This window comes from Hemiscyllium ocellatum, chromosome 4 (genome assembly GCF_020745735.1).
Source record: "Hemiscyllium ocellatum isolate sHemOce1 chromosome 4, sHemOce1.pat.X.cur, whole genome shotgun sequence".
Lineage (NCBI taxonomy): Eukaryota > Metazoa > Chordata > Chondrichthyes > Orectolobiformes > Hemiscylliidae > Hemiscyllium > Hemiscyllium ocellatum.
The window spans coordinates 52536564-52552902 of record NC_083404.1 but is presented as its reverse complement, the minus strand read 5'-3'; the positions used below and the strand labels follow the sequence as shown (position 1 = coordinate 52552902).

The window sequence follows — 16339 nt, the reverse complement described above, 5'->3', positions numbered from 1 at the left end:
GTTGGTTGTGGTACAAAAGCGGAGTTCTTGACTTAACAAAATACGATATCCTCCAAACTATTGAATTTTCTAAAAATTGATTAAAATATTATCTCTAAAATTGACAGACATCATTCTCTAAATGACACATGGCAATAATCTTAAAACAGCATGGGCCTGAACTGCAGCCAGATAGATTCCAATCTACTAGTTACTGAAGAAAGAACCAACTCTGATGAACTGCAGCCTTGAAGGAATGCTGAACAATGATACCTTCTTAAAGGGTGTACTTCAAGAGAAAAGTACCTTGTGAGATACACTGGACATGGCCATTAGTGTTCAAAGTCTGCATTCCAGATGTCAGTCTGGTTGTTTCAGAAATTCTGCAAAGTTCACTGACCAATTATTCTCACATGAGCCTCAGCTACCAAATAATAACAGAAAGGATGCAGTTTTTATAATAAATCAGGAAGAATAAACTGTGTAAAACACAGCAAGCCTGATTTGCAAACAGCAGCAAATCAGTTTCACCTGTAAACTGGACAACTGGCAGTGAGGAATAAGTTGGGATGGGCAAAGGGTATACATTAGCCGTCCCAACGGCAAAAAAAATCCACAGGGTTTGATTTTCAATTAAGGCTGAAAACGTACAAACATGCCCCTATGTGTATGTCACAGATTTTTGTGGCCAGTTATACCCAGGTGCTGAATAGCCAAACCCATGCTCCTTAGAAGGGACCACTTGGGTTGTTCAAGAAAGGGTCCAAAATTCAGGCATGTTATTTATGTGGAACATGAGTGCTTCAGCTGCTGGTCCATTCATGACCTCCTTCAGGATCGGTTTCCTACTGCTGCTTGTTGCCTATACAGTACATGAGCCCACCAATTTCCACCCTTCCCAAAACTGAAAGCATAAGTGAATACTCAAAGCTCACGAATGTCATTCAAATGAAAATACTTCAGTCTTCTGACTTCAGGTCAATCTGCCAGTTTTACTGCCATTACAGCATCCCCTGCCACTCCTCCTCACCCCATGTATTGTTCAGCTTTTTAAATCAAGTGCAGATATGTTTACTTAAAGGTACAAGATCATGTTGTAAAGCATATTGGAAAGCGATCAATTAAGAGACTCAATATTTAGTGGATCCATTGGCAAATGCAGAATCTGATGGCATTGCCATTAATTTGACTTTATATCAGTTCCTTTATATTCTTTATGTCTAGTAATTGTACAGTTGCAATTGAAGTCACTATGATTTTACAATCAAGTGGACAAAAACAGGTCTTCTAACAAAGCCTTGAGAATTCTCAAGCCTAGGACGAGAGGAGAAGATGAAACAGCAATTTGAAGACATTTCACCTTTCAACTTTACACAGATTCTAGAGATATGAGACTGCTTTTAATGATGGTTTGACGAACTTTGCAGGAAAGGGTTGTACTTATTTACAAACAAACAGTCTTGAGCTAAGGCATTCCTGGAATACTAAATGGTCCAATGGAAACAGCCCAGGATGATAGAGAAATAGCACCGATACAGATGGCTATATGAACTGTTCATGAATTCCCATAACTGTTTCAACATAATCTGATTAGCAGATCATAATATGTAAAGGTAAAATTATCGGTAAGGGACAAGACAAAAATTAGTGTTAAAAATTAACTGGATTGGTTAAAAGTAAAAAAAGGTGCAAAACAATAAATTATGGAACATCTCTCAGAATTTGGAATGAAGGAGTTAACTTGTCAATAATGGCAAAACATGTTAACTTTTGCATTTAGTCATCTCGGTAATGACAAATTGTCCACTTGCACAATGTTATTGACAAATAGATCCTTCGGACATATTGCTCTTATTAATCTTGAGTAAGTGGAACAGCATGTTCTCACCTGATTGTAAATATCATCTGATCGTAGTCGACCAACCACCATTGAGATGAATGTGCTGCTAATTGGCACTCTCTGAAAGTAGCTCTCTGGATAACTTGGAGGCCTCTTTGCCCCTGCCACAGGTGAATACCCAGTGCTACGAAGCAGCTTGCAAATATCATCCAGATTGGAATCAGAGGAAGAACGAGCAGCACTGTGAACAAATAAACACAGGCCATTACCCTTTTGCAGCAAGAACCCCAAACCAAAGATTATCTGCAAATGCGTGCAAGAGAAGCAAACATTATTTTTGAAAACCTGAGCTCAGCAGCAAGAACATTTTCTCAACTGAAATATTCGGAATTTAAGGATTATTAACAACATCCTTTCCTCTTGGTTTAATAAGATGGCACAAATCTTCCATTACAAAACGGAAAGAAATTAATCAAACTGACTTGCACTCCGAAGTGTCAACCAAAGAAAACCTCTTTGTTAGCAATTCTGGTTAAATTTTTAATATTTGGGTACAATGATATTTGCTGATAAAAAAAATGTAAACAGGTTAAGTTTTAAGATCAATATAAAACAACTCCATCTGTAGTCAGGATTGTCACTTGCATGTACAGTGTATACATGGGTATAGGCCAACCTATAGGTCTGCAGAGCTGGGGGAAAAAGTGTGGCTGGAAGCAAATTCCAGTGCCACCCAAAACCTTCATATCTGATTAATATAAATCACATATTTGACACTTCTTAGATTTATCCAATAGGAAGGATAACCCTTTTTTTTAGGAAAGGTGTCATGCCAAACCATGGTCACACCATCAACAGATCCACCACAATGGTCATAACAAGATGAGTAGCTTTGATTGGGAAATGCTGAAATGATGGAAAGGAATGGCATTCATATTAGAGTTTTAACAAATTACTTTAAAAACGTATTCTAAAATCAATGGTATTCAAAGTCTTTGTAAAACATTTTACTCAACCTGTTTCACAACATACTTCAAAGCTAGGTGGGATTTAAAATTGAACCTTCTGACGCAAAGGTAGGGACAGTACTGCTTTGCCACAAAACCCAATCCAGACTCCTTATAAAAATTTGTAAAGCAGATAAGACAATTCTTCTTAATACTTTTCAAGAGCCATGGTGAAAATCTATTATATGCCCAAACAAATGGATATAATCTTATGTTCCAGTGGTAGACGAACTAGCAAAGTAAAAAGTGATTATTCTCAGGAGTAAGAGTTGGGGAAAAGATATTTTAAATCTGATTAATACTAACCACCTTATTGCTCGAATGGGGAAATCAAACTTCACAAACATTAACTGGCTGGTTGTCCAGAGATATCAGTCACATTGTATCTCTTGCAAAACTAACAGCAAATGTTGCACACCACTATCAACAATCTGGAAGCAGTGACCCACTCATTCAGCAAGGAAGGCAAAAGGTAAAATAAAAAGGTCATTGTTTTACTAAAATAGAATGAAACATAGCATTTGGAAATGCTTCAAGACAATAACACATCTAAGAATTGCACGGTCATCCATTTCTCCACCCTTTCTAGGGTTGCTATGTCATCTGGACTCAAGTCTATTGCCTTCATTAGGACACACTGCATCAATGAATTATATTATGGAAGCTGAAAAAAAGCTTGAAATGACTGGATCTTGTTTATACTGCTTTCATAGGTATACAATACCTGTATCTGTAGTAGGAAACCAGCATCCTTTCTCTAACTTCTCCTTCAATCTTGAGGTCAATAACCAGCAGCATAACTCCGTACAAGTATAAAGCTTCACACTGAATAATGATGATAAAAGAGAAAATGCATTTAGACATAGGGACAAAAAAAAAATCAAATAGCAGCACATGATCATTGTTACAAGTTTACTAAGGGTGTAAGAACACCAGGAGTTATATTTTTCTGAGCTTTTGGCCAAGAGCCTTTGGGTACTATATGGTGATATGAACAAACAGAATAGCAGAAAAGACTGTCTACTAATAGGAAATAGAGTCATTGTCATATAGCCCAGAAACACGGTCTCTTCAGTTCAATTCCTCCACCCTGACCAAACATCCCAATCTGACCTGGTCCCATTTGCCACCATTTGGCTCATATCCCTCTAAACCCTTTGTCTTCATAAATCCATTCAGACACTTTTTAAAATATATTTGTACCAGCCTCCACCACTTCCTTTAGCTCATTCGTTCCATATACGCACACCCTCTGTGTGAAAAAGTTACCCCTCAGGTCCTTGTCAAATCTTCCCCTCTCACCTCAACCTCTGCCCTCTAATTTTGGACTCCCCCCACCCTAGGAAAAAGACCGTGGTTATTCACCCCATCCATGCCCCTTATGATTTTATAAATGTCTATAAGGTCACCCCTCAGCCTCCAGCGCTCCACCAATACAGAAGTCAGGTTGCAATAGAAACATATAAAATAGGAACAAACAGAAGAGGTCATTTGGCTCTTTCAGCCTACTCTATCAGTCAACAGGATCAAGGCTGATCATTCAATTCAGTTCTCTGTTCTTTCTTTTGCTGCTTTTGATTCTTCAGTCTTAAGAACCACATCCACCTCCTTGAAAACATTTCACTTCAACCGCTTTGTGGCAGAGAATTCCACAGGCTCAACACATTTTGGGTGAAGAGATTTTGTTTCAGTCCCTAATGCCCTACCCTGTATCCTTAAACTGTGACCACTGGTTCTGGACTATTCCCAGAAATCCTTCCTGTATTTAGCCTGTCTAGTCCTATTATGATTTTACTGTCTTCTATGAGGATACCCTCATTGACCAGATCTCTCTTCATTTAATCAGTTCTGCCATCCCAGAAATCAGTCTGGTAAACTTTTGACACACTCTCTCCCTAGCTCAAACATCTCTTCAGATAAGGAGACCAAAACTGCACACAATACTCCAGCCATGGTCTCACCAAGAGAATGTACAATTGGTCCTGTCCTTGAATCCTCTCATTATGAAGGTCAACATACCATCTGCCTTCTTAACCTGCAGCTCTATGCTCATTTTCAGCAACCGGTGCACAAGGACACTCAGATCTACTAGTGGATTTACACAATTCCCCAATATATTACCACTTCTGGAAGGAATGTCAAGGAATATAGAGAAAGTAATGAAACAGCAAAGTCTTTAACCCTGAAGCTCCAAGCAACTAGCCAACTACATAAGGATTCTTACTAAAAAGGAAACCAATTCTTGATTATACAGAAACAATGTTGTTGCTTTCCCAGTGCAAAATGGGCTATTTACAATTCACAAATACAATTGAATGGAAGAAAAAGAAGGAAGTGGTATGAAGCTGAAGACTGGATAAAGGGGAAGAACATAGTGATTCAGGAAAAGCCTCCATCACATCCCTTAAGATTTGTCACTGTGCTCTTTCTTGTTCTGTCAAAGGTATGTTCATTTACCATGGTAAAAAGAATAAGAACAATTTTGAGTTAAGCCAAAATATAACCAAGCTTCCTTTGTCCATTTTGTGAGAATGTCCTTTGTGGTGAATTATCACTGCTCATTAATTTGAATGGTGCCAACCTTGCAATACATTTGCTGCAGGTTCAAGAATTGTGTACTATAAACAAACCATCATGTCTCAGATTTCATTCAACTGAGACAATTCTAGCTCAAATACTATTCACCCTGTGTTTGCACCGGTTGTTAACTGCTAACTTGCTCATATACCTTTTAATTGGATCCACACCCTCTTAAGAATAGCTTGAACAGGTAATTTCAAGGTTGGCACAATTGAAGCCCATTAAAAAGAATTAAGCGGAGAGCATCTTATAGTGTAATGGCAGTACCCCTGTCTCTGGCTCAGAAGGACTGGGTTCAATTCCACTTAGGGATGTCTAAACAAGTCAACTTTTTAAAAACAAAAACCTGAACCCTAAACCAGTCATTGATCTGCATAGGTCTCCAGCTAATTTACTTTGTATTTAAATTTGCTGTGCCTGTGAAGAACCAACTCAGTGAACAGAAGCAAATGCTACCATTGCGACTGGGAAGAGTGGCCATTTTTTTCTACCTCTGCAGCAGAGATGCTTACAGGATGATGATGATGGAGAGTATGGCTCTAGGTAACAATAAATATTTGGGGGGGCTGGGGTTACAGGAATGGGGCAGAAGGGATAGTAGAGACGTTTTCTACTGTTGAAATGAGAGATACCTCATTAAAAGCTTTTCATCTTGTACCTATCAGGATGGACAGAAGAATGCAATACTGTGATTGAAATCTGGCATTCTTACTTAGATCCTGATGACAAGTCAAAATACTTCAGCAAAATGTCTCCTTTTCACCAACACTGTGGAGTTTAACTAGACTGGAGAAAGCTTACTATATTCCTGTAAAATTGGACTAGTAGTTAAGAAAAGGAAAATGCACAACAATTTGGTTTTACATAAAAACAAATTGTGGTACTATGTGGCATCTTTGCAGTGGTAAATTATTGCAAAACGTGTGTTTCACTTCGTGGTTCTTCCCCTCATAAATTTGAAGACAATACTCAGTTTTACAATGTTACACTAACTTACAAGTAGTTGCTTTCCATCTTCATTTAGAAGTACTGTTTCAAGGGTTTGCTGAATATACACGCCTTCATTTAGATCATCAAGAAATCTGAAAGAATCCAGTGGAAAAGTAGAATTCAATATAATTTACAAACTTAACTAAAGCCAATACACCACTGCATAAAATTGGTTCTTCATTATATATTCACAGCTGCAACACTTGGTTTGTTTAGCAGTATGATCCACACAGTGGGCGTAATGTCACACTGCAAGAAGAAGGGCAGGCCGGGGAATATAACTGGGTGGAAGGCTAAAACTCAGAATCCTGAAAATAAAGTACTTTTGCAATTACATTCTAGGAGATTTAAAGACTAGACAAGCCTCTTTACAGTAAGCATCAGGAAGCCCTTTTGCACACATATGTATGTCATGAATGCTCATTAAAAGGCCAGGTTGTCAGAATTAAGTTTCACTTTCCAACTAAGCCCTCTGCAAATAAACAAAATGCAGCTAAGTGATGTTGGTTCAAAGTAGCAAACTTGGAGGGATAGGTTACTGCAACAGTCAGGGACAAAACTTACTAGTCTCATGGTGAGGGGTAGTCAGGATACAGTTGACAAAGAATGAAGGAGTCAGGAGAGGCACAGCTAAATTAACTGGCAGGGTTCCAGGAGAAAGCACTGGCATTAACATATACAATAACAGTGTTACAGCAGCAGAGGAATAAGAAAGCTATGACAGTAAAATATGGAGGACGTTGGTGGTTTATGGGGGAAAAGGTAAAAATGCTGAAGCCTCACAGGAATGACTGTTTTGCCTTCTCAACCTTGCAGTTTTCAAAATGTAACAAATGCAAAATAGAAGAGGATGGTAATGGATGGAGGTCATACTTCAACTCTTATTAATAGTCAACTCGATTAGTAACAAAGCTTAGTAAATTCTCATTTAATGGCCCAATACCCAAAATACCAGCTTCACTTGCCACACAACTTATAGATCATGTTCCATCAAAACCCCTTCAAGGTCAGGATTTTCTGTATATTGGGGGTTGACTGGTGTTGTGTGTTGTCAAAGGCATGGACAACAGGAGAGAACTGCTACCTCCAAGAGGCTCACAGAGGAGACGGCAACATCCTCCCAGTCTGGATCCTCCAGTTTACTCATGGCAGACAAGAGGGTGGATGATAGATCTGTGTGAACATGGTGACAGACTTGCCATTGTGTTGTAAAGGTGAGAAGGAAAGTTCAAGAAAGTCTGAGTGTGCACAAGCATGGCTTTCATTGCCCTGGTCAGTGTGTACCATCTCCATGCAGATGGATGGCTGACAGAAAGGATGACCCATCTGTGGCCTTTGAGGATGTACATAATCATGATGGTTGTGGAAGAGATCAGGACAGGATAGATTCTCGTACAGGGCTTAGCCTTGCCTTAAAGGATCAGGGAAGGCGGGGAATCTTTTAAACAAGATCGACCACCGTGTTCTGTTCACACACTACCTCAGGCCTGCATGTCAATAGCCCAAAACAACCAGGCCATGCTCAAGCTGAGAATGAATGGCTGCAGGATAGGTCAGTGCCAGAAGCATCAATGACCAGAGTAGACAGGGTAGCAGTCAAACCTCTGGAAACACAGCATTCTGGCCATAGGTGCAAGGGCAACAGCCAGTATTGACTGGAAATCAAACGTACTGGAGACAATGCAGACGTCCTCAGGTAAGTAACAGGTAATGCTGGAGGAGCTTTCGTATATTCTGTGAAGTAATTAACTATTTACGGCCGACTGCTGAATGAGGAATTATGTAGACAAGGAGACTGGAAGCTAATTCAATGCAACCCTGTCCAGTCCTATTAGCATTTGATAGGGGGACTGTAAAAATACTGAAGCCTCACAGGAATGCCACGCACACCATTCGTGCATTGTCAATCTTGCAATTTATAACTCAAAACAGAAGAGGATCTTTAGGGGTGGAATTAATACTTTGACTCTTATGGGCTTCTTATTAATGAGTCAACTGGATTGGGAATCAAGCTTAGTGAATTCCCTCTCACTGGTAATAAGAAGGAACTGCATACACAAGGACTGAAAAGAAATCCAGTGCAACCACCAATTCTGGACTCCCTTGTCATTGGGAACCTCCTTCATGAATCCTATCTAATTCTGTTAGGATTTTATAGGTTTGTCAGATGCCCCCTCATTCCTCTGCATGCCAGCGAATAAAGTTATAACCGATTCAACCTTGCCTCGTACACAGTCCTCCCATCCCAGGGGTTGTCTGATAAAGTTTTGCTGCACTCTCTTGAAGGAGACCAAAACAGGATACTATGCCAGGTGTAGTCTCAGCAGGGCCCTGTACAATTGTAACAAGACATCCCTACTCCTTTCCTCAAATCTACTATGAAAGCTAACATACAGATTGTTTTCTTGACCACCTGCTGGAGACGCATGCTTACCTTCAGTGACTGGTTAGATTAGATTAGATTACTTACAGTAATCAAGTCCAACAAGTCCACACCGACCCGCCGAAGCGCAACCCACCCATACCCCTACATTTACCCCTTACCTAACACTACGGGCAATTTAGCATGGCCAATTCACCTGACCCGCACATCTTTGAACTGTGGGAGGAAACCGGAGCACCCGGAGGAAACCCACGCAAACACGGGGAGAACGTGCAAACTCCACACAGTCAGTCGCCTGAGGCGGGAATTGAACCCAGGTCCCTGGCGCTGTGAGGCAGCAGTGCTAACGACTGTGCCACCGTGCCGCCCATGTACAAGGACACCCAGGTTTCTTTGTACATTCCCCTACTGAATTTATAGTCAGTCATTCAGTTCATAATCCAACTTGGTGTTTTTACTCCCACAATGGATAACTTCACATTTATCCACATTATCCTGCATCTGCCATGCATTTGCTCACTCACTCTGCCTGTACAAGTCACAAAGTATCTTTCCAACCTCATCACAGCTAATATTCCCAAACAGCTTTGTCTCACATGCAAACGTGGAGGTACTACATTGAGTTTCTTCATCGAAAATATATGTTGTGAATAGTTGGGGTCCCAACACTGATCACTACGGTAGTTCACTAGTCACTGTCTGCCACTCGCAAAAAGGCCCATTTACTTTACTCTTTTGTTACCTATGTGCCAACCAGTTTTCTATCCATTTCAATACACTATCTCCAATTTCCACGAGCTTTAAATTTTACATGCAAATCTCTTATGTGGGAGTTTGTTGAAAACCTGAAAGTCCAAATAAATTACACCCATGATGCCCCTCGTCAATTCTATGAGTCACATTCTTAAAGAATTTCAGTAGATTTGTAAGCATGAATTCACTTTGGTAGACTGAAGTCAATGTATGTGCGCTGATGGAGGGGATAGGTGAATGCTGTGATGGTGTCCCCTTTTGAGCATTGAGCTCTTTTCTCCTGTGGAAGCACTGAATGTTATCCCAATGGGTGCTTGAACATTTTAGCTGAATGCTTGCCTATACCAACTCCTCTCGTTCAGTGAATAAGTGCTGACCACATTGTCTTGTAGCTGGTGCAACAGTGACAGCATGAATGTATGACATTCAGTCACATATTCTACCTGGTGCTGAGTCCTGTATGTAATCCTCCAAAGTGATAACCCTTCACACTTTCAGTTACACTTTGGATGAGTAGACAGTGCCATTTACCCTTCTAGAGTGCAAATTGTTTATCTTTTCTCAGCACAGATTCCAATTCTTTTACAAGGCCCATGGACACTGATCTCCTCTGATACTTTCCTGCAGTTTGCCTTGACATGATGGTAGGGCTTCCTGCTGCCGTTCCTGGGAACAAGGACCTCCCATTTACTCCAAGAGGCTTGGAGGAGTACCTCGAGCCAGTAATCACTGTACCATGGGATATTGGTTGAAATGCTCGTATGATTTCTGCATTTAGGGAAGCTTCTTTTAGCAGAAGTACATTGTGCAGCATCATCGGATGGATCACACAAATTCACATCTTGCCACAGATATATTTAGATATAAATCATCAAGATCTTGGTTCTCCCCCTCAAAACGATTCCAGTGGGTAAGGAACTTTCTGGCCACCCCAGTGATAAAGTTCACCACATACCTCACACATAACTGGTTGAGAACCAAGGGACAAGAAAAGCCAACCTGACCCCAAGCAAAACCAAGTATTACTTTATGGATTACACTTAACTAAATCATTTAGAAAAATATATTTATGCAGTACCTTTGGATGGATCATACAAAAAGAATCTGGATTTAGTAAGAGGTAAATTGTCCTGCACACCACAAATTTTGTCCACAACTTGCCACAGATCAGTTTTTTTTAAAATCACAAATAATTTCTTTACCATTACTTCTCAAACAGGAAAACAAAATTCACTATCATCTATTAAGGTTTCAAATTAATCCTGGCACACAAACCTGATCCAATAATTTATGAAGCATTAATATGGAATTCAATTTCATAAACGTAATTATTAACAGCAGACGTATAAAAAAAATTACCTGTTCAGATCAACTATGTATTTGTGAACACTTTCAAAGGCAAGGTAAAATCTTGTCAATATTTCAATGTGATTTTCACGAAATTCTTCATCCAAATCCTGAAGCTCTGGTTTAGCTTCCAACTTGCCTTCATAATACTCAGCACCCTAAAATGAGACCAATTGTGTTAAGATAACAGAGCCTCTCTATAAAAATTATGTATTCTAATTACTCATTGAGAAGAATTAAATAATTTAATCACATTTAATTTATCTACCAGAGGTCAACAGCAATCCAGGATCGCTTCCCGGAGTTTTCATTTATGCTCATGTCATTCATGTTCCCCAGGGTGGATGATAGTCATCTCACCACTTACTGGCCAAATATGTTTGAACAACAGTCCACCCATGACCATAGATTTTGCAGGGATAGCAACAACAAAACCACCATCAATACCCTATTAAAAACTAACAGCAATTTGAGAGACTCCATATTTGCAGAACTTCACTAATCACTAACTGCCATCCTGAGAGAAAAAAAAGACCCGTTTATCACCTCTATCTAGCTTCTGCCAATCCTCTGTTCATGCTTTGGCCTGAACACCATGGGGTCTGATCTTATTTAGTAGCTTTCTGTGCAGCACTTTGTCAAAAGACTTCTGGAAGTCCAACTAGTCATGTCCACTGCCTCTCCTTTGTGTAACTTGTTTATTACCTCCTAAAAGAATTAAAAGAGATTTGTCAGGCATGATCTCCCCTTAACAAAGCTATGCTGACTCCAGGAGATAGTGAGGACTGTAGATGCTGGAGATCAGAGCTGAAAAAGCTCAGGTCAGGCAGCATCCAAGGAGCAGGAGAGTCAACGTTTCGGGCATGAGCCCTTCTTCAGGACTGAAGACTTCAACCTATGCTGACTCCAACCTATTTTACCATGCATTTCCAAGCATTCTGCAATGTCATCCTTAACAATGGACTCTAAACTTTTGTCAACGACTGAGGTCAGGCCAACTGTCCTGTAGTTTCCTGTCTTCTGCCTCCCTTCCTTCCTAAACAGAGTCTTCTAGGACCCTGTCTGCCTCTAGACATTCCTGAAAGATCACCACTAATGCCTTTCTAATCTCCCTGCTACCTCCTTCAAAACTGTGAGGTATAGTCAATCTGGTCTGGGTGAGTTATCCACCTTCAGACCTATCAGCTTCCCATCACCTTCTCCCTAGTGATGGCTGCTGCACTCCCCCGTCTCTCAAAGTTTTGGTATCTTCACCATGAAGACTGATGCAAAGTACCTGTTCAGTTGCTCCACCATTTCTTTATTCCCCATTACTACTTCTCAAGCCACATTTCCAGCAGTCCAATGTCTATTTATCGCTCTTCTCACTTTTCATACTTGCAAAAACCTCTTGTAATGTTCTTTTATATTATTAGGTAGCTCACTCTCAAATTTCATCTCTCTCTCATTGCTGTTTTTGGCTGCTTACTACACCAAAGTTACCTAGCTTTTCCAACTTAAAAACAGCGTTGAAACTTCGCAAGTCTTTCACTGGCTGCAAAACACCTTCCGGATGTTCTGAGGCACTACATAAACGCAAGTCATTCAACGTTTTCAAAAGCTTTAAAACTGAATGTTGGAAATAGTGATGCAGAAACATGTCATTGAAAAATACAATTAAACATGGTGACAACAGGAAGTACAGTTTGTGGGCAGGAAGTACACAAGATGTTTTACACTGGGCTTCAAATATGATTAATATTTCACCCACACGATTTTTAAATGGTGACAATTCAGTGTTTATTTTGCTCCTTGTATTTTTCTTCCATTTTAATGTCCGTCCGGTGATCTGTAATCATTGCTGTACTGTAGTTAGGGGCATTACTGCTTCAAGGTTTGAGACTGGAGGGTTTGGGAGTCAATGAGGTCTTGGTGAATCTTAAAAATCCTGACCGGTGGCAACGTGCAAAATATTAAATCTGCCACATTAATGTCGCTGGGCAAACATCAGAAGGCGAGCTTTGTAATGAACCTCTTTAATCTGGTCGTTTTCCAGCAGATACCAACAGCATGTTCCCTGCCAGGGAGAGTGAAGACTCAAAAAGGTTCTCACCTTGAAGTAACTGAAGTCGCAGATGATGTCTCCATACTTCTGCTGTTCCGCCTTGTCTCGGAGCCTGTAAACGGTCGGGATAAACTCGGACAGTCTCAAAAGTTCTGCTATGATGGCGTTACCGCGGGATACGATCCTGAGAATTGCCTGCCCGCAGAGATTGTTCTCTGCCAAGAAGTCTACCATGGTGGAGGGGTGGGAGGAACCTCCCTCAGCCCGGGGGAGGAGGGCGGCGGCGGCGGCAGCAACAACACAAGCAGACCAGCCCTTGCAGCGAAGGAAGAGCCGGACGGCTGTGGATTTATTGCACCGACTCTATCATCATGCTTCCCCTCCTGTCTGCAGCCTTTCCCAGCAGCAGCAGCAGCGTAGACCCCGTCAGCAGAATCTAAAAGGACGGTGAAGTGGCCCAGAGACGGGGTCACTCAGTCTGCACTGCTAACCCCCCCCGCATCTTTCGCACGCTTACAATGCAGGGGAGGAATTCTTTCACACCACGGGTAATTCTGAACGGCAGGGTTCACACACACAGTACTCAGACCAACTCTTCCATGTTGATCATATGATTTCCTTCCTGTCAACTCAACATGTGACCACCAGGCGCGGTTCAGTGATGTTGAGCAAGCTGTCCGCATCTGGTTTGCTTCTTGTGAATCAATTAAGCAAAACCCACCCAACAACATTCAATACCGCTCGAAAGTGCCCCTTTCCTTTTGTTTATAATCTGGGTAAAACTCATGGGGAAAAAAAAGCTGAAGATATCGTGTCCCTGGTTTCCAAAATTAACTTTGAATCTTCATTCTTTGATTGTATCTTATTTATTTTAAAAGCTAATCTCATTCAAATTTTGCCAAATCTAAGATGTGGTTTGCACACAATTCTGTCGGACGTTTAACAACCGTTTTTGGAATTCATCTTTGAAAAAAAGACTGAAGCAAAACAACAGTTTTCACCACTGAAATCACTCCTGTAAATGTAACATAGTAAGGATCAGTCCAAGGCATTGGCCTTTCGCAGTCTCAGAAACAATCACTTTAGGCATTACTCCTCTCTTCCTGAATAATTGAGACGGTCATTTCAGAGAATTTGAAATTCTGGGAAGTTTGTCATTGTCATTATCATGACAGCAAAAATTATAATTGTGGAAAATCTTTTATCTTCCTGACTCTGCATTTTTAGTCCTGAAGGCATTACATGATACAATAGGAAACAAACGCCTCCTTCTTCAAATTGTATTCGTTATGTGTGAGGTTAGGCAGCAACATCAGCCAAGCGATCAATGACAGAGATAATATTGCCCATTCCTGTCCTCTCCCAATGGCCATAAGCATACACTTTCCAGCAGAGATCCAGTGAAGAGGAATGTTGCCTCTTCCTAAACCAGTTAAGTACTGTTATGTGAGCTAAATCAGCACACTTAGAGCTACACTAGGTGCTGTCTTTGCACACTAAGTTATCAGAAGAGTTAAGATAAATCAAATTGTCTTCAAGCGTGATTTGGTAATCAAATTATCACAACTCCACAAAGGAAAAAAAAAATCGAAATTCTCCCTCTTCTGTATGTCTGTGTCACACTCCAAGCCAGGAATAAATCTCGTGAATGAAAAGAAGAACTCAGCGCAATCTGAAAAAGAATCTGAAGACAAGGGAAGGAGGAATTCACTATTTCTCAAAGGATAGCAATTCCACTCTCTGTCGGTATTGGTATCAGTTGAACACTTGCTTCAGCATCAGCTGCAACTCTGTAGACCAGAACATTACTGAAACTCCATCAGAAAGTAGAAATGTGTCATCATGAGGAATGGGAATAAACTTCTGAACCATGATCCATAAGAAGTTCCTGAGTAGCACTGAGGTCTGCAGTTTCATACAAAATTGGACTCTAGTGGGATATTCAGAAAATATCACCCAACTACTAGCTTTAATCTCAGCTGAATGTTTAGACTGCTAAAATGCTGAAGGCTTAACGGCTGCTTATTATTTCCATTTATTTATAATCCTTTCTTTAAAAGATCATCATTCACCTCCAGGTGTTCTCTGTCATTGGCTAAAGCTTTCTTTTCAGTGATAGTTTCTGCAAAGATTTCTCTTCCCCCTCTCAAGAGTTTCTTTTTCAAATGTCAGGCCATTACTCATGGATTTTAGCAAAATGTCTTCTGCAGTTAATTGGTCATTCTCTGACTGGTACATACTAAAAGGCCTCTCTAGGTCAGTTGAAACCTTCTGCCAATGATCTGTTAAACAATTCAGTTGGTTCAGGTATGGGATTAATTGTCACACAGTTGGGCTTCCACAATTGGGTTTCTGATGGATGGCACATGGCAAGTTGCAACGTTCCTTGATGCTGAGCATCTGCCACAAGTCTGCTTCAAGGACAAAGAGATCAGGGAGTTTAGACTGCCCACAGACCAAAATGACTATGGCAGCAATTTGGAAATTTTGCGTGCACCCATATAACGATCTTTTTGTGGTGGCACGCTGACTGCACACCAATGAAATGGAAGGCTTTGTAGCTCACAAATATTCCTGTTTGTTCTGAAGTGCCCATGATGCTCCTACACCTGTGGGAAACCAACCAGAACCTCAAATCTGAGTATCTGTTGATTCTGACTTACATTGGCAGGATTGCAACATTACTGATTCTGACAAGCACCACATATTCACATATGGCAGGCTGGAGGTTCCTGAAAAGGCCTGTGGTAGAAGCTGGAATGTGGAAGTAAAAGCATCAAAGGAAATGGTAGCTTTGGCAGACACTGGTAGTACATAAAGTTAAGAACATACATCTTATAAGTGACGAGCAGTGCTGAATGACTTGATGAATTCTCTTTGGGGATATAATAGGCCCAATGGAATTTAGCTCTCCTGATTTTGTAGAACCACAAGACAAATTCTGGGATTCATGATTAATGCAAGGACATTAAATTTATATTAGTTACAGTAACAGATATATTCTGTCTGATGCAACAGCATTGTCAAAACCAAAAACATTCAGAGAGCCTTTCATTCAACTTTGGGGAATAGGTAGTGCTAACATCAGAGACAAATGGCTGATGTATGCTACACTTCACGATAATAATAAGATAGGTCACTATATATCACATGTTATTCCAAATCATTACGCTTATTAAATGTAATGGCTACATGATAAATATTCAAAGCCACACAAATATCTTCATTTAATAAGCATAATGATTTGGAATAACATGTGATATATAGTGACCTATCTTATTTTTATCGTGAAGTGTAGCATACATCAGCCATTTGTCTCTGATGTTAGCACTACCTAGCCATTACAGATCTATTGCAGTTGATTCAATGCACTCCACTATGGAAACTCCATCCCTAGTACTGCAGAAAGATATTGC

General features: G+C 40.4%; 1 protein-coding gene across 1 annotated transcript in view; it reads right to left on the bottom strand.

The window, feature by feature from the left end:
- Nucleotides 1-13537, bottom strand: part of washc5 (WASH complex subunit 5) — a 65273-nt gene extending 51736 nt beyond the window's left edge. The window contains exons 1-5 of the mRNA XM_060823193.1: nucleotides 12972-13537; nucleotides 10892-11037; nucleotides 6404-6488; nucleotides 3551-3651; nucleotides 1868-2060 (exon numbers count right to left, since the gene is read on the bottom strand). Coding sequence (XP_060679176.1) covers nucleotides 1868-2060; nucleotides 3551-3651; nucleotides 6404-6488; nucleotides 10892-11037; nucleotides 12972-13157 — 711 coding nt within the window. The 5' untranslated portion in view covers nucleotides 13158-13537. The remainder of the gene's footprint in view (nucleotides 1-1867; nucleotides 2061-3550; nucleotides 3652-6403; nucleotides 6489-10891; nucleotides 11038-12971) is intronic.
- Between the last annotated feature and the right edge of the window lie 2802 nt (nucleotides 13538-16339).